The 26,282-nt window shown below is 45.9% G+C and overlaps 1 protein-coding gene across 4 annotated transcripts in view; it reads right to left on the bottom strand.

The window, feature by feature from the left end:
• Positions 1-26,282, bottom strand: part of SPTBN1 (spectrin beta, non-erythrocytic 1) — a 134,552-nt gene that overhangs the window by 37,429 nt on the left and 70,841 nt on the right. For all 4 annotated transcript variants that reach the window (XM_087777297.1, XM_087777296.1, XM_087777295.1 and 1 more), the window contains 13 exons: positions 17,459-17,610; positions 12,093-12,266; positions 10,748-10,839; positions 9,524-9,604; positions 8,602-8,717; positions 7,442-7,554; positions 6,622-6,809; positions 5,477-5,594; positions 3,925-4,083; positions 3,005-3,307; positions 2,031-2,184; positions 467-1,337; positions 184-321 (listed from right to left, as the gene is read on the bottom strand). In XM_087777297.1, the coding sequence (XP_087633423.1) occupies positions 184-321; positions 467-1,337; positions 2,031-2,184; positions 3,005-3,307; positions 3,925-4,083; positions 5,477-5,594; positions 6,622-6,809; positions 7,442-7,554; positions 8,602-8,717; positions 9,524-9,604; positions 10,748-10,839; positions 12,093-12,266; positions 17,459-17,610 (2,659 nt within the window). The remainder of the gene's footprint in view (positions 1-183; positions 322-466; positions 1,338-2,030; positions 2,185-3,004; positions 3,308-3,924; positions 4,084-5,476; positions 5,595-6,621; positions 6,810-7,441; positions 7,555-8,601; positions 8,718-9,523; positions 9,605-10,747; positions 10,840-12,092; positions 12,267-17,458; positions 17,611-26,282) is intronic.

Raw genomic sequence — 26,282 nt, 5'->3', positions numbered from 1 at the left:
GTCTGTTGATCAAATACTTGAAAGGCACAGCTCTTTTTCCTTCTGAAGCTTTAAAGGCCTACCTTGAAGACACTTCAGTAACGGTATCAGAATGTCTTAAAAAACACATATAAGAAACACAAATGACCCCACCCTACTTGTTTCAGCCAGTATCATGTTCATGAGCATGAGGCCTTCCCTTACCTTGTGTTGAGTTTATCTTGCTGTGCTTTGATCTCCTTCTCACTTGGATGGCCGCTGTGCATTAGCTGTCTAGCAATTTGGTTCACTACTGCAACACGGGATGCCTGATTGTTCATTTCTGGTTCTAAGCTTTCAAATCTGGAGCGGGGAAACAAACAAACAAACAAACAAAGATCACACAGGCATTAGAGAATCTGAGCCACAGGCAAGCTGAGAAAGGTAGCTCGTGTAAAAAAAACTTCCACTCAGTATTCCCCAAACTTCCCGGTAAAGGCATCCTCACCTGTGCTGGATCACTTCCAGGTCCTCCAGCTTCTCTGGAATCTGCATATTATTCAGCCACTTCTCCTTTTCGTCAATCCAAAGCTCACAAGCATCTGCCTCACTGAACATCTTATAAAGAGCAAGGGTATCCTGCAAGGCCTGTTTACGCAGCCGAGTCAGCTCAGCAACCTCTTTGTATCTTTCCTCTATTCCGGACAACCTGCCTTGCACATCTGGGGATCCGGCGTGTTCCTGTGGTAGAGCCTTTGCTTGCTCGTGAAGCGAGTCAATGGTTGGCCGGTAGCTCGCAATCTCTTCAGCCACATCTTTGTGTTTCTTGACCAAGGACTGAGTGGAATATTCGTCGTGGCCAACATCATTACTGGAGACAATTTTGAGGATGTCCAACATCCATGCATCGATATCATCAGCGTCAGCCTGGAACTGGTGAAGGAGAGAGGCTTCCTCCAGGCGCTTCTTCCTAATGGCCGATAACTGTTCCAAGTTAGCCCACTGCTCCCGGATATCCTTAATTCTTTCTCTGATTTTCTCAGACCCAAAATGCTCCTCCGCAATCATGTCTTCACCTTCTTTTATCGCCTGCTGAAAGTGGCCGCTACGACCACTCATTTCGTCTTCAAACGCCTTATGTTTACTCAAGAGACGGACGACACTGGTTAGGTCCTTCCCATAGTCATCAGATGACAGGATCTGTTCCTTCTCCCTGATCCAACCCTCCTCTTCAGCCATTTCCCAGAAGAACTTCCAGAGGCGCCGGGACTCCTCCAAGCGGGCCCGGCGCTCAGCTGCGAGCTGGCACAGCTCTTGGTAACAGAACTCCATGTGAGCGACGCGGTCCCTGATAACCTGCGGGTCACACGGTTTGTAACCTGTTCAGGCAGAGAATGGACATTACAACTTGGACCGATTCATTTTCATCTCTACAGCTGGGGCATACACAGAGTTCTTAATTCCTGCTTGTTCCATCTACAAGTTTATGTAAAAGAATTCGTAGTTAGTCTCCTGAAAGTGAGTGTGAACTATTCAAGCTCCACCATACAATAACACAGATCAGAAAATGCTGTTCTTTGCATAAAGACCAAAAAAAAACCCAAAAGGAAAGATACTCGTGACTGTTTTCAGTGAAACAGAATTCACTACTCCAGATTTATACCAGCTTCATACACACAACTGCACAAAATTAACATCATTTATTCTAGCGAATGACACTGGTTTAGTGGAATTGCTTTTGTTTAGCATAAACTGGGACAATATCAGACTGGGTCCAATAATTTGTATTGTTCGCATTAGAAACACAGAACGGCGAATTAATGGTGACTACTACAAAGTTACAGCAGCTGCTGGTTAGGAGCGTGACATCCCATGCAAAACACAACGCCACAATGAATTCTCGAGCAAATACCTGTACAAATTAATCACTGGGAATAAAGAAGGAACAAATGAAGCTGGATTCTCTTATTCTGGTGCTGAATTTAACCTAACGTGCCTTGCAGGACTAACGAGGCTTATAGATAACCTCGTACATAATTAAGCCAAAGAAGGATGTGTTGGCTGCTAGTTACCTTCTCCATCGGTGGCAAACTTCTGTGCAGATGCATTGACCCCTCTCACTCTCTCAGCCTGAATAGCAATGTCAGCTTCCACAAGAGCATGTTTCTGCAACAGGTCTTCAACTCCTAACAAATGTTTGCCATAGTCTTGAGACAGCAGAAGCACCTGATCAAAATGTAAAAGACAAGTAAAACGGGCTGAAGGCCCTAAGTTGTTTGTTTCTTAATGACTCCGGGCATTACGCTGTTCTCTGTCGTTACAGTGATTTCAGTCCAGAGAAACACCAGGCCCATAAGGAGAGCTACTTCAAACGTATAAAGCCATGGCTGATAGAAATTTGAGCCAATATTTTTAAAATCGCTGGCAACCATGAAGAACTCGACTGCTCTTTAATGCAGTTTTAAGTCTAGGATGATGAGAAGCTAAGTTAGCTCGGCAGGACCAATGAAAAGCACTCAGTCCAGGTGCTGTGAGCTGCCACTGAGCTACACACAACTTCCTTTCCTCCAACAGCTTCCAAGTTCTGCTGGCTGATGGACAAGAACAAAGTCACGGCCCTCTCCCTTCCCAGATCCCAGGAGAACAGGCAGGAAGAAATTCATGCTTTTTAAAGCACAGAAGTGAAGAGGTGACTCGTTCCCCAGGTAAGCTGTGATGAAGAGAGATTATTGAATTCCCTTTCACCAAAATCGTCATCCTTACCCAAGCACTGTGACCAAAGCCTCCGGCCCTTACGAGAGAGGCATGAAGCTGAAAAGCAGCTTTTTACAGCGGTGAACTTGTTCTTTTTCCTTACTTGTTTTTAATCCTTAGTTTTAAAAAATTGTCATAAGGTATAAGGAATTTGTTCACTGCTCTTGAATGTGTATCTTCTGCATTTGTCCATTAAACCAGAGAGGCAAAATGAATCTTAAAAATTTACAAAAAAGGGTATCTACAGCTCTCCAGAATATTTGGCCTACTTTCTCAAATGGCTAACACCTACCTTCATCTCATCCATCCAGTCCATAATGTACAGCATTTCCTGGAAAATCTTTTGCAGACCAAGATTCATCTCCAGCCGCTGTCTCCGTGCCCTGAGCAGCTCCAGGAGATACTCCCATAGGCGTATAACGTTGTCCTTTCTCGCAGTAATACGTTTGATATCGTGGTAATTTTCAGTCTCAAGCTCCTTCGCGACCGCAACCACGGCCTGGACTCGTTCTTCATATGCTGCGATGTCTGTTTCGATGGCCTCGTGCTTTTTAGTTGCGGCCTCTACTGCTGGAAGGTCAAAGCCAAAATTATCCTGTAAAGACAGAGATGCTTCTTCAGTAATGGCTGCTTAGGAGAAAAGCCCTGCTGCTCACAACATGATTTCCGATTGTGCAGAATACACTTGTTAGCAAATCCGGGATCTCAAAATGCTCTGAAAAGTCGTCTTTAATAAAATCAGAGATACCTCTGATAACCAGAGAACCACTGATAAAGTCAGAGATATCATTTACTACCTTTGGGGGAAGAATCATGGTGGCCATCAGGATTAAGCTGGGGGTTTGGATTTTTTTAAAGTCATCTCTAATATTAAAAAATAAAATTAATTCCTGGGCTAATTCCACTGAATTGACCAAACTATTCAGATAAAGAAAATCTTGACTGTGGGTAGATATTTTCACATCAATATCTCCTGAGTACAGACCAACAGATTCAAGGAAGGGATATCCCAAACGCATAAAAGATAGGATATACAGTACATACACATACACACTAAATACACATTGGCATATACATACAACAAATATAAATATACATAGATTCAGTAAAATATGAGGCACAGGGGAAGAAATGTTCTCTTTGCAAGAATTGTATTCTATAATTACTCATGGGAATCATTTTAGTCACACAGACAATTTCTGAAAGCAGCACCTGAGAAACGAGACGTTGATTTTCACTCAGCCAAGTTTCTCTCATAGCTGCCTTGCGATCAAATCTGCGTGCAAGTTGTTCCAGTTTCTCTTGTCTGATGAGCTCATTTCGCAGTGCCAGTTCTCTTTCATGTTCAGCTTTTTCCAGTCTTTCCCAGGCCTGAAGATGTGGAGAAAAAAACATGCGTCTTCTAAACACACATTCTTATAGGATTATGATAAATCACATCATCTTTGCATGAAATCAGGACTGAAGTCAGTACAGCCAAGTTTCACAAAACTGTCTTATTTACTTATATGCCAATAAATCTGGTTTGTATAGGCTGGCCTTACACCTTGTCTGCTAATATAAGCGCATGACTTAAAATTTTTTTCTCAATTCATTCATTCATTTTCTGAGCAAGGGGTATAAGACTTGTTTATCTCAGATGCATTTTCTCGTGTTCATTTGGGTTTTGCCTCCAACAAAGCCTAAGCAAACCACCTGGCTTAAATGTGTAAGAGAGTATTTGTTTAAAAAAAAAAGCTTCTGAGCACTGCTCCCAAATAAGCAGATTCTATCTTCCGCCTTTAGGAAATGAGAATTAGAGATTCATGCCCTCTCACCTCGAAAATCAACATACAATTGTTGTTCTTTACTACACCCACTTTGGGGAAAAAAAAAAAACAAACCTGCAGAATTCGGTTACTTTTGGTGCATGCAAGTCCTTTTTTCCCCCTAAAGCCAAAAGTTGTTCACATGCATGACATTGGTATTACACAAATAAAAAGTCTTAGAAGCATATTGAAAGCCAGCTAATCACCTTTCAGATCTTCTTACGAACAACGAAAATACCCACAATTAAACACCAACTACCCTAAATTCTTCTAAATCCTAACAGATGTGAAACAAAACTGTCTGAAACCCAAGTATTTTAGGCATTCCCAGGCCCAGGGGCCGAATGCAAACGGAGGGCTGTGCAGTTTACTGCTCTCTAGGACGCAGGCCGAGGCCACAGACGCCCACAACAGCTGCTCTGGGAATGCCAAGCATGATCAAACACAAACGAGGAAAGCTCACAGTTTTAAGCTGTTTGTTATCCTTGAGGGAGCTTGTCAGCTCTGCTGCTGTTCTGCCAGCTGCACCAGCGTGAAAAATAGCTGCGTAAACCCCGAGAGGGAACCCACAAGATCGGTCATGGCGCTTCCTTCGCTCTCCCACACTGCGGGCAGCGGGGCAAGTGGGGAGGGCTGCAATACCTAGATATTGCTGCTACTTTCTGTCGATTAACTCTAACAGCCAGGACCCCGGAGGAGCAAGGCAGGGCTACGAGATCCATAACCGACCGCATGGAATGACAGAGCACTTTTCCAGTGCAGGTCTTACAGAAGTTGAGGATAGCCGGGGACTTGGTTCAGATTAGGGAGTCCCAACTCTAAGAAAAGGTCACCCCACCTCTCCCATCCCTTATAGGACGGAGATAGCAAACATGTTTCTTCCCAGCACACTGAGAGAGAGACTGAAAGAAAACAACAAAATCCCGAGTCACACAGGAGGAGCTGGCTCAGTTTACCTTGTTAATGTCAGAGATGAGTTTGCCCTCCCTTGGCATGTATACTTTCTGATTGTTGGCTCTCATTTTGCTTTGGATGGTAAAAAGCAGCACTTCTAGGTTTCCTTTTTCTGTAAATCTAAACAAAATTTTGCAAAAGAATTGAGTTACAATAAAGCTTTCATTGCTACTAAGGTATTATAAAGCACTTCCTTAAAATATTGACATTATGAATGGAGCATTCAGATAAACACCTTCATCTTGTGTGAAAGCTGGAAGCAATTGAAATAGCCCACACATCCCCTGGAACCAGTTGGGTCAAACAGCAAAAGAAACTTCACAGAAGTCAGTCGTCTGTGTGTTTAGATTTAAACCCCCTCAGGGGACAGAAGACTGCATTTTTTTTATTCTACTACGTGCATTGCCCTGGTTTACTCCATCAACTCAAGAAGTGGAAGTTTTATTTAAAGCTCGCTGCAGTCAATAAACTCTTCCCACTGCTTCCCCTAAGTTGTATGCCCGGGAAATAAACAAACTGTATAGGTACTAGGGAATAGACTGCCATTTTAGAAGATGTCTGGATATTCGGTAATGTTTTGGATCGTGATTATTATCCATTAGAACTTATATTAGACAAGAATAATAAACAGATCCAATATCATAATGCTAAAAGAAACTTTCCAGAAATAAGTTGCGCAGTCTGGGTTATATATATAGTTTCGGTAAGCATAGCTATGTTTTACAAAGCCAGGCACACTTCCTCTTGATTTTGGATAAGCAGTAAGACTCTTTTAATAGCGGTGTATTGGCATTGTACACTGCTAGCAATCATGACTGGCGATACTACTCTACTAACACGGTATGCTGTTACCGCTCCTATTATAAGGCAGCCATCTCAGCGAAGTGGTGGCTTCCAGGACTCTGAGGTCCCGCAGGTGACACTTGTTGTTGTTGTTGTTACTATCAGAACATTGAATAGCATAAAGCAAACAGGTCCCGAGCAATCACGACAAGCACCAATTAGAAATACGACATCTGGGTTTGTTCAGAAAAATCAATTCTTAAGCCAAGATTAAAATTACTTGGATGCGTTTGTTTTTAAAAAAATCAACGACCGACTAAAACAAACCAAGACCACTGTTGTTTTAAGCTAAGAGTAAAATTACTTGGGTGGTTTCTCTACTGTGCGGTAAGTGTTGAATGCCTGTAGCTGCTGCTGCACACCAACTAGCGAGTTGGCAAATTTGCGATTGTTGAGGATGATAATGGTTTGCTCAATCCACTCCAGAAGGTCAGAAGCCAGCGATTCGTATTTTTCAATCATTTTCTCCGTCTCAATGGCATTGTCAAGCACCTGCAACAAGCAGCACAACATAACACGAATAACGAGGGCAGCGCTCTTCTGTCATTTTAACCCAACAAGCTACATAAAAGCAACTGTTGAGAGACTTGACTTATGAAGCAGACCACTCGCTCCTGAGCGCCGCAGGGGCGGGGAGCTCTGAGGAATGAGGGCTCTGCGTTTTTCAGCAGTGAATTCCCATGATCCCACGGCAATAGAGGGGCAGCGCCGAGGCTCACAAAGGGATTCATGTTCAGTCTGCCAGCTGTGAAGATGGGGGCAACTTGGCCAAAGGGCAGAGAATGGCCACGCATTTTTTAAATGACGGACTTTTCTGGGCCCCAGAAGAGACAGAGGACCCAGAGGGTGAGGAGCAGTTAATGAGAAAGGCAAAGCAGCACGGATGCAAAATTAACAAGCAAAAATAAAACACCGGCCAAATGTTTTCTAATACGAGGCAGCTGGAAATTAACTACTCCTCACAGTCACATGGGAATATTTAACATCCAAAACACATTCAAAAGCAAAACTAAAAACTACCAAACACTGGACTCTTAAAGAACTAACACCCAAGAAGAAGAAAAAAAAAAAAATCAGAAAGATTTCAACTGCTTTATAACAATTTATAATCTGAACTTGCAAACCTTTCCAATACGTTTTCCTTCAACAGCTAAAGCTTTCATCTTGGAGAAGTAGTGGTAATATGTCACCACATAGGTGATGATTGACTTTTCATCAGGATGATCAACACTGATATCTGCAAACCAAACAAGAGTTGTCTTAGCATACTAAGGGTGCACAGGTTAAAACAACAAAGCTAGTAATGCAACGAGGCTGCGTTTAAGAGTCAGAGAGATGGGTTCAGTGGCAGTTCAGCTCCTAAGATTTACGTCCTAATCAGAAATAAATTCAGCAGCTTGGGACTGGTTCTGGATTACTCGGTGTTGCACAGTTGGGACTCTGTCACTAAGAAGTGCTCCTTTATCTCTTTGTCTTAGCACGGGCTGTGGTTAAAGCTCGCGTCTGTGGGCTAGGGGCCTTTGAATCTTAAGAACCAGGCTTCAGACTTTGCCACGCCTTGTGCACCGCCGAATAACTTCTCTAGCGTCTGTGTGAGCTGACAGAACTACTGTCAGTTGAGAACTTCGATGCTCTATCAGTATTCGGAGAGAGGAATGCAAACCTAATTGTATGTCTGTCCAGGCAAATCTTCTGAGAGCTACAGATGGAAAACAAGTTATTTCCTTTCCTGCAGCAATTCTGAGGCACTGGGAAATAAGCAAGAAGAAACTCGCCCAAACACATAGCTTCTCTTTGCCCTGTGACAAGAAAGTTTCTTGTCCTAGCATTGTGAGCACGCCTTCCAATACGCATGAGCACGCACGCTCTCATGAGAGCACAGGCTAAAATTCACTGACAGTCTGCGAAAGAAGCTAACTATTTGCTGACATCCACACCGTTCATCTTCCAGCTCACAGAAAGTGTTTCTCAGAGCAGATCAGAAGGATGCCTCTAACTGGAATGATGTTATGTATACATGGCCAGTCCCCTGGTCTTGTCAGGTGGGGGAAAATAAACACAGGATTAAGGGCTCCTGCGCTACCGCTGCTCAGTCCTCTGCAGGAGACATCTCGCATTCTCCCCTTCCCTCTCTGGCTGTATCACCAGATGAGTCAGCAGCATCCAGCTTCTCTTTAACACAAAAAGCTATCACAAAGCTGTGCCCTGCTATATATAATGAGCGGTGGGAGAAAAGAGCCCGAAAGAGCCCGCCGTGAAGTGCTGAAACTGCAGGAATTCTTACCCTCGGGGTCCAGGAGCTTAGTAAGACCAAGGTGTTGCTCTGCAAGGTTAAAAGCATTCTGCAGATTGTAGTGTGCATTTGATTTCTTCAGCTTGTCAAAATCAATCAGATCAGGCCTAGACAGGATGGAAAATTCTTTAGATTTCCCAAAGCACAGCGCAGCCACCCTCAAATGAACAAATGAACTAAAATATGCAATCCTCAGAAAACCTGGCCCCTCATGCTGCCAAGGTTTCGCTCGCCCAGTAGCCCTGTGCGGTTCAATGGTAGTATTAAAGGAATGAAGCAACGCCTAGCACGTGCCATGGCAGAACCTAGCCCATGGCAAAAAACGGAGGCTAGTTTACCAGGGATAAAGGTGACCTGGAAATGAAAGGAACACATTTGTGGTCACACAGTCTCTCCTCCTGCCCATCTAAGTGTGCAAGCCGTCCCAGTAACCTCCCCTGAGCGTGCCATTGAGCGGCATCCCCAGCCATGTCAAAGTCTAGCACCAGATTCTGCCAGCCCTGCAGAGGGATTTCTTTCCCCTCCAGGCTGCTGTTGTGTGTCGTGTCCCCTCCCAGCCCCCAATTCTAGGCGACCAGGCCCGATCAGTGGTTATTAAACAAGGTACAAAAACTTTTCTTCCAACCTGGTCAGTCACAAACCAAAACAATCACGTGTATAATTTATTCTCTTGAAACCAAACACAACCTGTTTTGACTTGTGATGTGAGAAACTGTTGCCCAGATGAGCTCACAGGGACCGCAAGAGCTGTAAAGCTCTAAAACAAGGCAAGTGGCTGTAAAACTCTCAGCAATTCTTCAACTTTCTCTTCTCCACAGATTTTAAACTCAAGCTGCAAGGTAACTGCAAAACCCAGTGCACGCCGCAACAGTCCAAGCTTTCAAAATCCATAAAGACGTTTACCCACACGTACCTGTGCTTATGTATTAGTGCATTGAAAGCCATCCCGTCCCTCCAGCTTGTTGTAAAGTTGTGAATGTTGACATTGGGGTAACTGACAGAACAAAAACCAAAGAGAGCGCAATCAATACAGCATCCCTGCTGCACCTCTGCGCGCTGTCACTAAAAGCTGGCTGCAGGAGCGACACACGTATTGTAAACCTAAGGGTGGGATACTGCCATCCCACAACGGACAATCTAACATCATGACTACTCTCATCAGAGGCTGACCCTAGAGGTAAGCGCACCTCATTTACTCTTGTAAACCCCACAGATTCGATATGCATTCCAGAGAAAGGCTCTAAATGAACTTTGAAGTAATCACTTGAAGCTACAGTTTTATAACGTGCTGCCCAACCTGCAGCCTGTGAGGTTTCAAATCCCTACAAGTCTAAGGCCTGCTCCTGGTTTAGCTGCTGGCAAAGAATCGTTTTCAGGTACTCAAAATATCAAGTTCAAGAGAAGAGCAGGAACAGCTGGAGGAACAGAGGCGAGTAAAACCTGATGGCTGCAGGTGCCACAGGAGCAGCGATACGTGGAGTTTTCCTTGAAATTGTCTGCTGTCCCAGGGCATCTTCAAGGCCTGACCCTAGTCACTGCCTGACTTCGAAACAAAGCACATACGACAGCCACCTTTGTGCCCCAGGGGTACACAGATGCAAAATTAATTTCTTTGGTGACCTGGGTATTTTGCAAGTCTCCAAAAACTTCAGGCTGCTCACAAACCACTTCCATAAGAGTTCTTGGAAGGAGAAGATGAAGTACCACTAGAATACTGCTGAAGTGCCCCAAGCCATCACAGGGACATCCAAGTTTCACAGGGGAAACATACTGCGTCTCTACAAATGGATACTTAATTACGCAAGAAGGTTACTGTCAGAGCAAGACATTTTGGAAATATTTCCATATATATGGAAAGAGGAAAAAGTTGGTGGCAAACATCTGAAGCATCGTTATTTCTTCAGAATAGGGTGAAAAAGAGTCAGCATATTACTATATATTCATGGATTATCAGATCGGTATGTTTATCACACAGCATTAATATAACAAATTCAGAATTTTCTGACTTGTAAACATCAATTCACTTCTCCTGGTTGAATCCACTTACAGAGAGATACGTGTTTGCCCATTTAAAATTATTTCAATGAAAACTCAAAATGCTGTCAGAGCTTTAGATAATCACTTAATCCACACTCACCCAGCTGTCTTCATCTGGCACCACAAAAGCAAAGCATCTTTAGCAGATTTCTTCTCCTTGTTGTCCTCAGTTTCAACACTGATATCTTGGATCTAAAATTAACAAGGAAGTTTTAAATATTTCTCTGAGAAAAAACATTGTTTTCCTTTTTTGAAGAGATGAAAGGAATTGTATCAGAATATAAGTAACAACGGAAATCTACGAGGGCAGGCGGGGTGGAAGTAGGTGAATGCTTTTCCCCGTTTAAGAGCATTCACGTCAAAAGAAAGCTTCATCTGCCCTTATTTTACTGGAGGATTGCTCTTTGTTTAGTCCATTGAGAAAACAGTTTGAACTTCACGAGAAAACTGATTTCCACCTGTCAAGGCAAACCCTGCCCTATACAGCGTTACGGTTTCACCCGACGAGGTGTCTCCTGCGGGATGCTGAGCCCATGCGGCTCGGGGCTGCAGCAGGCACAGGATCCCATGAGGGGATCCACAGGCAAAAGCTAACCCGGAGTTTCAGAGGAGCAAACAATTTTGGAACTTCAGGCTTGGAGGAAATAGTGCTTGCCCTTAGCAGCATCACAACTATATATTCCAGATTCTGGGCTGTTATCCAGTTTTTAAAAAGAGGAGGAAAAAAAAAAAAAAAAGGAGGGGGAAAAAAAAGGGAAACACTTTTTACTTCATATAGACAAATATATGTAATTTTGTGGATATAGTTCACTGCTTTTTAAAAAAAGTATTGTAGCTTCAAGGAAAGTTCCACTGCTGTCACTGAAAGTTAGGCAGACACTTTCATATTAGGAAAACACTGAGCAACACCCAAATTAAGAGAATGCTAAATTTATTAAATATTTATTACTTTCCAGCCTTTTTTAACTGAAGGCAAAGTCCAATGTGCAGCTTGCTGGAAAACAAGAAACCTCAGCCTTTAGCTGGGGACACTAAAACAATTCCTGTGGGCACCCTTAATCTGCTTCAGTGCCAAGTCAGCCAGGTTAGCGATAATCACCACAGAGATGAAGAGCAGCTGAGGGCAGCATTCCCTCCCAGGTCTACAGGAGCGTATAGGTCTATGACTGGAGCTTTATTGTTATTAGTCATTTAAAAATAAAACCATATGACTCTCCACGCAGGAAACTCCCATTGGCTGCCACTACAGATCAGCAGCCACGTGAAGATTAATTTATCCTCTCCCCTTAGCTCTGAACCATGTCCTGCCAGACGCTAAGCACTTTTCACTCCCATCATCTTGGAGGGCCTGGAGCACACCACTCTTAAAAAGCACAATGAAGTATGTTCCAGACAAGTATGGCAAACTCAAATATGTGTATATCTGTGTACGTATACATCTTTACCTGGAATCTCAGGATAATAGTCCAAATAAGGCCAAGTGTCAGCCTGTGATTCCCATCCACAATATCGTGAGATCCCATGTTTTCTAGGTGCACTCTCTGCTCTTTCAGGAACTGGAGGGCTTTATCAACATTCTCCAGGCAATGGATGCGCATCCTTCCCTTAGTTGGTTTAGGCTAGAAGGTAAAAGGGAGAAGAAAAACATGTATTACTGCAGACGGAAGGAAAAAAATAGTGCTTGTTAACTCTTGAGTCCAAGCAGGTGAGTCACCACGTTGTCCACTCCCAGCTGGCAACACTGGATGCATTTGTTCTTCAAATTCAGTGGACAAAACCGCTCCTCGCATCTTACATTTACGCAAGGCTAACGGTAGCACGGGTCAAACCCGTGGTGGAAATGCCAACATCTTAGACCTGAGCTGCCCAAGCTGGGCGCCAATTTCGTTTTCCCTTCAAAGTACATTGCCTGCTTACTTCCTTCATTTTTTCCATCTAGTATAATTCATTTACCAGCTAGAAGATAAAATTATTTTGTTAGGTTAATGCCACAGCTGCTACATTTTCCCAAGATGCTTTTTTCCTCCAGCACAAGGTCTCCAACACTTAAAAAGAAGATTCTGCAAAGCTAAAGATATGAAACAAACTGCTAACTGGCATAGACACGCAACAGAGGGAACTGGTAATGAATGCTCCGGAGAGTATCTGTCAATACAGATACAGGCTCTCCAAAAAGGCAGCTCAGATTTGGACCGTAAGCGACGCAGTAAAACTCCTCGAGAAAGAAACGTCATTGCTTGGTTTTGGTCAGTTGAAGTAGGATAAACAGTATGAAAACAACAGAAGAGATTTATTCCAAACAATTTCTTCATAAGAAAAGAAAATAAAAATTTTCAGCCACACCAATGTAACACAATTTTATAAAGGCCCAATGAAAATGAAAAAAGCCATGAATATATTACCAGCATGTAGAAGCCTGCTGTAAAACCGAATAAAATTAAAGCAACTTCGTTGTGCAGATAAGGATTACAGCTGAATAGCCTGTTCAGTGCTCACTGAGATGTCACCAAAGGTACTCAGCCAAACTACTCATTGACATAATTTCCTTGTTTTCTGCAGTGAACGTAATTAACTGGCCATGGAAATAGCTCAGGCAAAATTCTCGCCTCAGACGGCATTCAAGGGGAAGAGTTTCAGCCGGAACCATATTACGGTCCCTAGAAACAGCAGTCTGTCAAACAGCGTGCCGTAAAGATGAAACGTTTGCTAGAAAGATGCCCTTCAGGACACGTAAACGCCCGAGGCCATTAGTTTCACTTCAGCTTTCTGTTAGCACGGTTCTCCTCCAGTGGCCGGGTAACGATGCAGAGAAAGTCAACCCACAACTCCCAGCAAGGGTGAAAATTTCCAGAAACCTGCCACTGGTTTTGGGTACACAAGTCCCTCCGACGAGGCACAAATTACACCTACGCCCTAGGCACGCACCGTACGCCCCAAACGCTGCCGGTATGGGGTGAAGCGGTGAGCCAGAGTGAGGTGACATGGTCGGATGAAACCCATCGGAGACCCCTCGCTATCCGCGGGGACAATCCGGGATCCATCCTTTTGCTGGTATCATCAGTCACCCAGGAGTGTGGTAAGCTGGACCAATGGTTTAACTTAATCTTGCAAAATACAGGGAGGAAGGCTCTTCCCAGGGCGGGAGCGGAGCGCCCAGCCGCGGGGGAAGGCAGAGGCGGAAGGCAGCTGCCGGGCCCAGGACTCGCTCCGGCCCGCTGCCACGCCTGAGCGCCCCAGATCCGCTCGTACAGGGTGTGCTCGCTTTTACGACCATGGCCCCAAAACACAGGAACGACTGCGACTGTGGCCATTGCTAAGCTGCAGCAGCAAACTGGTCTCTGTCCCCCCGCCCTAACGCAGCCCTTCTCACTTACCGAAGCAGTAACTGCGCTGCCTCTAATGCCTCAAGGTATTGAGCAGAAAACGGTTTTTAAAGCTCTTTTTCCGCTCTCAGAAGCTCCAGCACCAAGGTGAGAGAGCTCACAGTGCTCACGTTAGATGTTTTCTTTAGTCTGAGACCACCTGCTCCCACCCGCACGCTGTACGATGACACACTCTCCAGTTAAGAACCCAGTACACACAACCTTCAGGTTACTGGGAGGATTATTTTCCCCACGGACGCAACGACTGCACGTGAAGCAGCAGAGCACACACAGTAAACCTGAACAGGACACTGCAGGTGACTGTTCTCAGGAGCAGGCTGACATATTCTTCTAGTGCTGCAGGACGAGGTGCACTTTCCAGCTCAGAAATCCCCTATTGGGGCCGTAACAGCTTATTAAGAGTGTCACCTAGGGCTGTTCAAACTATGATTTATTAATGGTCCCAGAAGGCACTTCACATTTCTGCATGGACAAGAATGACAGTGCCACCCGGCCAAAAAAACGTCGGGCACCCCAAGAAGACGGAAGGTTCGGCCGTTCCGTCCCTCCGCGCGGGCAGGCCCTACAGCTCAAGCTACCGTTCTGCAGCAACAAGAGGAAGAGGCGTCCGGGTCCAGTTTGCACAAGGTGTGGCCGCGCTTGCCACAGGCTCCCGCACAGCCTCAAGCTGAGACACAGCCAGACGCGGCTTTGACCTTCACTGGGCTAACGCAGGTCCAGAACTTAACCAGAAGGAAAGCAGGCACGCCGAATGCATCGTTTATTGTGCTGACCTAAACCGAAGAGTCTTCACACGCATGTTATTAGAAAAATGTTTTTTACATCAAAAATCTTCCCTTTTCCGACAAAAAACGTGACAGAACTCACTACAGAGAATCTGCTTCAACAGTTTGACCTTTGAGCATCCAGGAATTGTAGGGAATTTACTAATCCTTTATATAGTTATGGAAGAAACTGAGCTAAATGCTTAATTTTACGCTGAAAACAATTCTAAGCTTTATTTTGCTGTTTGCGAGAGGCTGGTTAACAGTGTGTGCAAACAAAATTACAACTGTCTTTTCATACTGGCTGGGTTCTTTTTCGCTTTGTTCAGTGAGACCATTGCATGCTATCGCTTTCTTTCCAAATACTGTGTTGTTCAGAGGACCTTATGTAGTAAGGTCTGGACTAAACACTAAAATTGGGAATCAAGCTGAGCAACTACAGGAAGGTGTAGATGTTGCTCTTACTGGACGCTCCCGTTTTGAGTTTCTCCAACACAAGGACTCTGGGTTTTCATCATCAAAAACCACAACAGCTTTTGAAAAATGCAGGGTTTGTGCAAATGAGGCTGGAGATCTCAGAGAGGGCAAAGAGCAGCCCTGCTTCCCTGATTAGTATCCTAAATCCCAGACTCTGCTCCAGGGGCATACGGCTCCAGCTCCAGAATCTGAATCCCAGTTTTGAAAGTGAGAAAACAATTCCTGTTTGTTCTACTGCTTCAGTAAACACACACATTAAAATAATTATCTAGGCTAGTTTCTGCCTTTGTTTATTGCTTTCTTACCATTTGATGTTTCTTGTCTTGATTTTAAGCTTTCTGCAAAAGATACTGCCTTTAGATTTCTGCTTGGGTGTCACGGAGATGTCAGAACCTAACCAATGCCAGCTAAAATAAATTCCAAAAGGCTGGAGAACTTCAGCAAGTGGATGCTACGTGCCGATCCTCCTGGAATATTTTTGGTGTGTGTAATTGTCTCAAGGTTTAGTGCATTGCGTTATCTGTATTCTTGTTTGCAGAGGAAGGTGTGGTGGAATGTACTGTGCAAACAGAGACTGCTGTCCTCCATCCTGAGATAACGAAGCTACAAAAAGAATTTGTGGTGGTGCAGGCAGCTGCCAACGCGCTACGCAAACGATGATGCAAGTGCGGATCCAGCGTTCTCACCGGGTGGCTCCTGCACCCTCCCCACCCGAGCAGCTGGGTAACCTCTGGTCGCATTTTTCCAAAGGTGGAGTGAAAAATGTAAATGAATCATGCAGCAAGAGTCACACGACTGGTCTGAGCTTCATCCCTGCTATTTGACACTGGAAGTCAAATCTTGGCAGGCAGATACGAAGGTTTAAAGAGGGGTGGCACAGTTGCTGTCTGACTCCTCAAATAATGGGGCACGTTGGTCTCAGTTATTCCCATATGAATAACATCTGCGACCTGCAGTGAACACGTCAAACCTAACACCTCACTGAAGTAAATGATTTGGCATGGAGAGCAACGCGTTTTGAGCAAACTGTAGCTGACAAACATTGAGATTAGTTACCTCCATCCACACAGGGTACTTCTATGCACGTCAGAGTTTCCTTACCCTCACAGGTGCATTTAGAAAGCTCCCTCTCCTGCCTTGCTGTACAGCCACTACACTGTGGGCCATATGTTCAATTCATTAACCAGAGTCTTAAGCCACGGAGCTTCCATTAATAGGAGTGCTCGATGACAAGCGATTACACAGTTGCATCCTCATGTAGCCTTAGGTCTTAGCTAAAGACCCGTATTTCTTTGAAAAGATTGCTTTAAATTAGGTGGTTAAGAGCACAGCCATCATTTAAGGAACTGAAGGAAAACCCGATACCCAGCCGTTTCCTGACACCCAGTTTTCCTGTCACGCAGCAGCATTTTTCACTCCAGGAATTTTCTTACTCGCCACTCCCTTGTGCTGGTATCAAGGGGGCTCTCTCAGCATACCCAAAGAAAGAATTTGCCCCATTTATTTAAATTCGTTTTAGAAATTCCTCTAACCAAAGAAAATCCAAGCCTTATCTATCCTAGTAAAATCAGGTACACCCAGGAGCATTGCTGAGCAGCGGGGTGCAATTAACACCACGGCTATAACCGCCGCGATGCTTCCCAGGGCAGCCTCGGCCCTCTCCAGCCAGCTCTCCTCCATAACCCCCCAGGAGCTCCAGGGAAGGGAGAAGGGATGTTCCAGGCCTCGGGCCGGCAGGCAGCCTGCACACAGCCACCTGCATCCAGCGGCTGTGTTTACTAGCACAGACACGGGCCAGCTGGCCACAGTGCCCGGGAACGTTCCTCAGCACATCTCATGCACCGTTACCGAGGCGGTCTGAGGGGCTGGAGAACATTTGGTGCTCTGTGCCCGTCAGATTCAGGAGCAGGGAGTATGCCGCTGGAAGCACTCAGCATCTCACCACCAGCAAGAAACCTTGCTGGAGACTTCCTTTGATTCCTACTGAAACCAGCAGGAAGATATTTTAACGGTGTCTGGATCCAGCTGAAGCAATATACTACTTTTTTTTTTTTCTTTAATACGTAAAAAGAGATTTGCAGTACTGAACCCTCAGCACTCAGTTTTGCTGTACTTCAGTTGAGCCAAGGATTCACCAAAAAACCACCCGAAACCAAAACCCCACAATGAATATTAATAAACACTTACAAGTCTCTCTCCTGAAAGAACTTCCAGAAGTTTGATGAGCATCCTTCCATCGCGAAGGTCAGTGTACAAATCCGTAATTCTGCATGATACGCGTGCCAAGTGGGAATTAACCCACTTTGTGAAAGTCTTCTTCTGAACTGCCTCACGTTCATCTGTTAGGAAAACAATACAATGTTACTCAAAATAAATCACAGTTCATGTACCTGCAAGAAAATGTGATGTTCCAACACGTCTAATATTAAAGGAAAGGTATAGCTTGTCTTCTTAGCAGAATCACTGAAGAAATTGGGACTTTTCACTGAAAATCCACCTTTCTTCCTATTTTATAACATTTTCTAATGTCAGTGGGAATTTTACTGAGTTACTATCTATGGAATAAACCTGAAGTATAGATTGCAGGCTTACTTGCTGCTCAGCTAAGCAGCTTTCTCAAGGTGTGAAGGGTCTGTTGTAGAGCTACAATGTCAAAGCCACTTTGGACTCATCAGACTCTCCAGTAATTTGATCAAGAGTTATCTTCCACCACTGGAAGAACGGGCCAAGTTCTGCTCTCAAACACATACAGAAATCCACAACAGATCCCCTGAAATACCAGAAGTCACTTGGGATTAGGATTGGTACGAAAGGGAGCAAAGACCAAAGCTTCCCATTTACTTTTTTCATTACAGTATTTATTTGCAGATTCAGCATTTGTAACTGTATTTACACAACGTCAAGATGAACTTTTCCGTAACTGCATGTTTGAAGTAGACGTGCATTTATTTAAAGCCATAGAAAAATAGGTTCTTTCCACCTTCCCTTCGCAGAGTCTTTCACAACTGTTTATACACGCAAACGCTGGCTGCAAGAGCTCTCTCAACGCACAGGCTCACTACAGTCCACATTAATTCAGAAACCCCTAAACAGCTATCTGCCAAGCCGAGAACTCTCAGACAGAAAGCATTACACATCTTTGTGGTTAAATTCTTTTGCCAAGGGCTTTGGATGAAGCCCTTCCTTGTTAGCAAAAAGTCATTTCACTGAGCTGGGAACTACTACAGACCAAATTTGTCAAAACACAGGTGCTCAAACTTGGACTCCGACGTCCATAATTAGACATACGAATGAAAGCAGTCTGCTCTTCCACGCAGCTGAGCATCTAAGCCTCCCGTCAGTCTCTTTAAAGTTGTTGGCATGTTCAGGAACAGGACACGAAGACTGGTAAATCCTAAACCAAAATGTAACACCTCCAACTCTGAAAACTCCAAGCACGTTGTTTGAAACAGAAAACGTTCATGACGGTGCAGACCAACGCAGAGTTTATATCTGACTACCCAGGGTGTCAGTGGATGCTGTCCTTCGAAAGGAAGGACGTGCCCCCCTCCTGGCAGCGCGGCGTGGCGGGGGCACGATCCCAGCACGTTCATAACCAGTTGCAGCCTCCACACCTGCGCAACCTTGGGGACAGCAGCGAAAGCCTGATCTTGGTGACAAGGAATGATAAAGAAGCTGAGGCTGAAGAAGATAGAAAGTTGGGAAACAAGAAAAAAAGACAGTAAGAAAAGAGATCATATAGTAGAATGGCGGTAAGGAGGAGGAACCTGACAAGGAGCAGGAGAGCAGACCAGCACTTCAGTGGCGGTTTGCCCAGCTACATAAACCCCACCCTAAGATTTCAGTTCCTCCCATGTATTTCTGAATTTATTCTTGGCAGGATGTGACCAAAGCTCATGCACTGAAACTGTCCCATTTGTAACAGCTTTTACCTACCTATAAGGTGTGAAATGAAAAAACAGGGCTCAGAAAGATGTAAAAGGTGGGGTTTGTGATAGAACAGCAGCATGCTTTCAATGGATCGACAGTTTGCATTACTCTTGTTTGTCCTCTCTCTGTATGAAGCTGGGGATTGCTACGATATAGGAAGCGACCAGGAATCAGCAACAACCGCGGCTTGCTTTCCAGCGCCCCGGAGGAGCCAAGAGCAGCTTCTCCAAAGCGGCAGCGCGTGCCCCCGGCTGCCCAAACCTCCGCCCCGCGCCCCGCCGACGCGGCGCCGCGTACGTGCCCTTTGCTGCCAGGACATCACAGCCTCAGCAGCGCGGGGCCCCGCTGGGCATCGTTAATAAGCGTTGTCCCAACAGGAGAACGGCCGGTTCCTTAGAGAGCCCAAACCTTGCCGCAGCAAGGCAATAGTAGAAAAATTTAAAATTGCCTTTGCAGTCAAAAGCTGCAGTGTCTCCTAACCATGTCGCAATTTGTACCAGTGGCGTAACAACGCAGCTTGTTCAGTCTTGGACCAAAGAAGAAAAAACCCAATGCATCTGACTAGTGGAAATAGTCATCTATCCAAGTAATGATTTAAATATAGTGTCTACTAACCTTAAATATATATTTTATGAACCATTTATAGCAAGTTCCTGGGAATGCTGTATCTGCATATCTGCTTGTCTAGTAATCCATGCTTTTAGTTGAAGTATTCTTTTGAAATGAGTCACAGAAAAAAGAACCTTGCAATAGTTGTGCTTTTTAAAGAAAAATCCAACAGAATTTACCACATCTCCCTTCACCAGCTTGAACAAGCCCCGAACCAGCTCAGCAAGTTTGTTTATTTAATCACTGTAGTCTCTATACAGAAGCACAACATTCAGAGATCCCTGTGGTTACGTTCATTCCAAAGAGAAATACGGATGTACAGGATCCTAAAAATAGAGTTGGATATAGAAAGTATTATGTAAAACAAAAAAGCTATCAAATACCATCATGAAGCCATCCATTAAAAAATCTTTGGTCAAAAGTTACGGTTATCAACCGTCCTCCCAATGTGGGACCATGATACAAGCAACGGGTGAGAAAAGAACATCCACGTGGTTTTAGTAAAAGAAGATGAAGGGTCAGAGCCTAATTTTGAAGAGACTAAAGACGTGACATGGGAAACGCGGTGACATGCCAAGTCGTGAAAACTTTGGTGCCGTTGCATTAACTGATACCAGCTTACGATCTTCTGTTGTTGAAAGCAAGTCAAAGGAAGCCAAGAGATCAGGCGGCTCCGGGCAGCCCTTTCAGGAGGGGGAAGACGGATCCCTCCTGAGGACGGCACCGACGCGGCCCAGGAGTCACTCTCCCAAAAAGGCTTCTCCACCCCAGCACGACTGGTGGCCCTAAAGGAGGATGTGAAAACGCATTCTTCAGGCAGTGGGGATTCAGGGGAAAAAACCCTGAGAAAGTTCCAGTGACTCCTTTTCTTCCACGTTGCCTCAGCATCCTTAAGCTCCCCGAATTATCGGTGAGGGAGAGGACGGGAACACAGCCTACAGGCTCTCCCCACCTAGCTGGAGGCCCTCTGGTAGCTGATGCTTGGTGCCGGTACGAGTGTTTTCTTTAGTTTGAAGAGAGCTGCCGCCTCTCCCTTTCTGCCTTCCCGTCTCCTCTGTCTTGCTCTCTGTGGTCCTCGATTTCCTGTTTACAGCGAGAGGCTGAAGGGCTCGGTTGGGTTTTCTGGCTCCGCACCCACCCCACGCTTGCTCTCGTCCTCGTTCCCCTCACCTGATCCCCACCCATCCTCTGCAACACCGTCCTCCTCCCTGCTCGCCCCGCCAGATAAAAATAGGGTGAAAATCTCGACCGAGACCACAGCTGTGATGGTTTCAGCGCTAACTCCTCCTGCTGAGCCTACTGTCAGCTCTTCACATGCGTCTGAGCAACTTCACTGCTATAGATTTCAACAGCTTTTAATTTTCTTCCCATCTCTCCTCCTTTCCTCCGATTCACAGCAAGAATGGCCAAACGCAGCGAGATCCCTGGCTGCTCGGGCGCAGCCTCCAGCCCCGTGGGAAAAACCTGCGGCACCGCTCCAGAGCCAGGCCCCCACCTGCTCACTGCCAGCTTTTGGGGACAACCAGCAACTTATCTCAGAAAAATGCCACCCGAGAGACACAGCAGCTCTTTCAGCCTCCTAATGGGCCAGTCACCCAGGCAGGCCACCCTTTATCATGCACTTGGCACAGGCGGAGCACAGCCTATTAGCGACAGAAACACCAGAAGGGAGAAGGCGCAGCCGTTCTTACCCCCGCATCGCTTAACTCCTGTTGTGCTCCCACAACGTGGGAAAGCAAAACAAGCCCGTTTTCAAAGTTGCATGGCTGGGGCTGGTCGTGTTAAAACCTCTCCCGATTATTTCTACACGGTGTTTCACAACGACTGAAGGTTTTTGCAACGCTTTTACCAACCCTTTTAAACTGATAAACTGTGTTTTTCTGCTCTGGGGTTTCAGGTTAAAACATGCACAGAAATAAAACCGATGTATGTGTTTCAGAGAAAGAAACATACACACAGAAAAGCGGTACTTACAGCTCTGAATTCGGCTAAGCGCACAACTATGACCCTTTTAACGCGCAGTGCTGTGTAAAAACCTACAGGCTAAGGGCCAGGTGCATCCATGAGTGATGACACCAGGGATTTCACATCAGCGACGGGCCCTGAAGCGCTGTTTATGAATCTCGTGATCGCTTTGACATATGTCCTTCATACTTTCAAAAACACAGTTTTAGATTTTGAAGATTAATTAAAACTAGAGGATATGGGTGGAGCTCCAAGTGTCCTACAGCTTGTGAAAACATTTGTTTCCCAAGGGTAGAGAGAAATGCACAACATGCAAAACATGCACAGCAGGAAAACGGAAGCCGCTCGAACAGCAGCATTGATAATAGAGAATCCAACTTATCTTGAAGCAACACTGGGAAGGAAATTTCCTTTATGCGGAAACCCCCACGACAATACTACTAGCATAGAGCGGCTTGCAAACCCCAGCTCTGTGACTGTGATAAGTCAAGGACTGACTTTGTTTAGGAGTTTAGTAAATAAACTGGAGTTTGTACACTGAAATTCGCATAAACCGGGGCTGGACAGGATCACAAGCAGGCATCTAGCCCCTTCCCCGCTTGAAGAGAGTCATTTCTTCCTCTACTAATTGGATGAGGAAAAACCCTGACAAAAACGTGGTTAACTTTCTGAAAGACCCGAGCCAGGAGGGTCAGTCGCTGAATGCCCATCGGGGGACAGCGGGAGGGGGGCCGCATACGCCATCGTCCCTCTGTCACACGCCCAACTCCGCTGAGCGAGCTCAACAGGGCTGTGCCAGAATAACGGAGAATTTGTCTTAATAACTGCCCTGGAAAACGCACGGCTGCAGGAGCCTGCCGAGAGGAACGTGGACCCCGTGACCCGCTGGCTAACCCCGCATGTCAAAGCGTTATCAGCCCCGGTCCGTTTGCACGGCCGCAGCACTAACCGCTGCCGTGGCAAAGGTTACCTGCGTGGCTGCCTGCTTTCTAAAAACGGCTTGAAGACAATCTGCTCCCTTCCATACCGGTCAAACCACATTTTCAACAAACTGACCTTGAATCCATTTCAAAGTGAATGGCAAATATGTTTGGCGCACGCTGCTGCCAGCCCAGCACAGGTAGAACGACTTTCAGCGTGCAACAGCTCCTGCCAGCCCCTGGACGGCAAAGGCCTCCGCACCCCTTCAGATAAGCAGCGAAGGGGGTGTTCTCAAAGGAGCTGACATGCTACTGAAGAAAACAGAGAAACTGGAGCACAAAAGGGAAGCTGAAAGGAGCGCCGAGTGTCTAGGGCTGTGGCCGGGCGCTCGGTGTGTGCGCAGCCACCTTGGGACAGCCCAGCCTTCAGAGGCACCGAGGTCCTCCCTGCCGAGCCCTGCCAGCAGGCAGCTTGCGTTTGGGGATCCCTATAATACCTCAAAGCAAGGCAAATTAAGGATGAGTTTTAATCCCTAACTCCAAAAGCTCTGTCTCCTGCAGGTCCACGTCTTTTTTGATTTCCCTGCCGAAAGTAATTTTTCCACCTTAAAATTATTATTTTTTCACTATAGCAACAAGCGCAGCCAGCGTGCACCCTACACAAAGCATTGCTAAACACCCTGACTCAGAGATCAGCCGAGCACCGCTCCAGGCGCACCACTTCTGCCGATACCCAACATGCACAGCTTCCCAGCACGCCCCGATCACAACCTAGGTTAACCGTGCACAGAGAAAACAGCCTCCTTGCACAGGACAAGGTTCCCATTGCTGTAGGTTTTCAGGGTGAGGGTATCATGCTATGTTTTCTCGAAGATGTAAGCATATGGAGTTAAATAGCCAGTAATATTCACAGTTTCACAAATTCCAGCTGTGCTTGAGAGTTTTTAAATTGAGAAAGATGCCTGAGAGAATGGCAGATCAGCTGCTGGGACCAGAACGTTGTGATCAAAGACTTTACCAGGAAACAGCACGAGTGCACGTACTGCGACAACCTTCACCATCTGTTATAGCAACAGAAGACCAATACTGAACATGAAATAATTCTAATACAGGTCTAACCTCTGTTGTTTCAGGCAGGCTTGAGCACAAGCTTGCACAAAATAGCTCCCCTGTACCTGACCCCGAGGCCGGTAGGCAGACCCCTCAGCGGATCGGACAGGACCAAGTGAGAGCTCCTTCGCTCACCATCCCAGTAGCGCCTTGAGAAAAGAACAATGCTGGTGGCTCCTGGTCCTTGCCTTTCCTGTCCAAAGCAAGGGCTGCATGCTCAGAGGAAGGCTAGGGGCTCCCAGCAGCCCTGGCCTGCGATCCGTGCCGGGGAGGGAGGCAGAAGTTGGGTATTGTGTCCTCCCGACAGCCTAGCAGGACCCCACCCTGGGGCGAGACCCTCGGCTGGGACCCTCCGTGGGGCTGCCCGCCAGCGGAGCTGCGTGGCAATGCAAATCAGTCAGCTAAAGATAACCCAGAGGTGAAAAAAGCACCTCTGTGTATCTGTACCACATCAGCTGAGGGGAGAAACATCTGCGTGGGTAAACACTCACGAAATGATGGCCTTTTCACATGGTCCCAGTACACGCTACGTTAGTACGTGTGGCAATAAGAAGCCCAGAGAGAGCAATGCATAAGCATGCACAGTCAGGCACAGGGAGTCTAAATTAAAATGCATTGGAATCGATCAACAGGGAAGAAAATGATGGAAGGAGGAGGACTATTAGGTGTCTGTAGAGAAAAGGAAATAAAATTAGTTTCTTTTAACATTCACGTGTCCTATGACTATCTCCCCTTTAGCAGTAAGGCAATAAAACCAAACAGTGGATGGTGCTTTTCTCCAGCTGCAGATAATGGGTCAGGACTGAAAACAGAAGTTTGAAAATGGAAAAAAATGAGTTTAATGTAGAAGACAGAAGTCCATAACACACACTTGCAGGGGCGAGCAACAACCTAGAATGAAACCTGCAGGAAGTCAAACTCCACACACCCCTCACACAGAGAAAGCGATGCACGTGGCTCCGGTGCTTAGAAACAACAGGTGAGCTGCTAAAAAAGGCATCTCCTTCATTTTTACTTCAGTCTTGCAGACAGCTTAACACAGAGGAATGCCTGCAGCTGGTGGTTTTGATGGAAGTAGGACGTATTTGTTATGGTTATTTTTTCTGCATGAAATGCAAAGCAGCTACAGAAATGCAGCCTTTCTAGTGGATGATTAAAATGGTTTAACACTTCTAGGTGCTGCTCTTGGGGACACCTACACCCACCTTCAGCTTCAAACACCACCATCTGCCCTGGTTTCAACATAACCACTCACGTTATTGAAGTCCATTATGAGGAAACTGTTCAAGAGGACCAAGGCCTGATCCCCAAAATGTATTTGGAGAAAGATGTTACAAAACTGTTTTTACAGCAAAACAGCAAAAGTGCAGTCGAATACAGGAATAACTTTATGGCCTAATAAGCGCGCAGTATAGAGTTCAAATGGACCTCCTTTCAAAACCAGCATGAAAAATGCCTCGGTGTTGTCAGCGTTTACCACCAAAGGACTGGAATGCCTTACGGCTGATGGGATGTTAGTGGTTTACACTTGTTGCCGTTTTTCCCCTTTGCGTAGGAGACGAACCACTTCATTGCATCGGCCTGTCCCGGGACACTGACCGCGGCATTCCCACAGAAGAACAATGAAGACCCGGGGTCACCGCACTATTTCAAGTACACACAATCTGGTGGGGTCTTTGCCATTTCCTTTAAAAAACATTCCGAGCATAATGCAGGGAAGTGCCAGGGTTTTTTGGAGGGGGGCAGGCTGTTATTTTCCATACTTGCCCAAACCACTGTCTGATCAGCAGCGTTCGCAAGGCTGAGAGCAAGGCTCGGCACAGGCAGACAACACGCCAGGCACTTCACTACATAAGGTCCATCTTATTTCTTCCCGTATTCAGCAAACCCAGCAGAATGAAAGAGTTTTTAGAGCGGATTCCTGCTTGTCTATAGGAGGAAAAACAAGGGTAGGAAGGAGGAGTTTTGGGTTGTGGGTTTGGGTTTTTTTTATGATTTCTGTTGTTCTCTTTTCCTTTCAGCACTCCTCCCTCTTCCCCACAGCTGCAGTTAATGCCTCAGTTCTCACACAAGACTACTAGCAACCTGCTATTTCTACAATCCAAGTATGTGACCAGACTGGGATCCTCCTTATCTAGATATTTGGAAATAAGAAACTGTAACTGTTAAGCAGAGATGAGTCAGTAAGGGATGGGCATCAGGACTCGGCATTCATCGCAAAGACAGAAAAACGGGTGCTGAAACCCATCTTTTCCAGAGCAAACCCGGGCCCTGGGGACAGAAGCTCCCAGTGGCACGCACCACCCCGGAGGAAGGTGGCCCGCTGGCGCGGCGAGGCTGGAGGTAGCCAAGCCAGGGACATTCCCATGGGGTACCAAGAAGAAAGCTGTCGCCGCGAGGGTGTTCAGACACTAGATCCCCCGTGGGCTGCGGGATCTCCCTCCTTAGGGATACTCGCCTCTCAACAGGACAAATCC

This window comes from Nipponia nippon, unplaced genomic scaffold (assembly GCF_047370975.1).
Source record: "Nipponia nippon isolate SJK-2023a ecotype South Korea unplaced genomic scaffold, ASM4737097v1 scaffold_4, whole genome shotgun sequence".
NCBI lineage: Eukaryota > Metazoa > Chordata > Aves > Pelecaniformes > Threskiornithidae > Nipponia > Nipponia nippon.
Note: the sequence above shows the minus strand (reverse complement) of the source record. Positions and strands in the feature narration are given on the sequence as shown.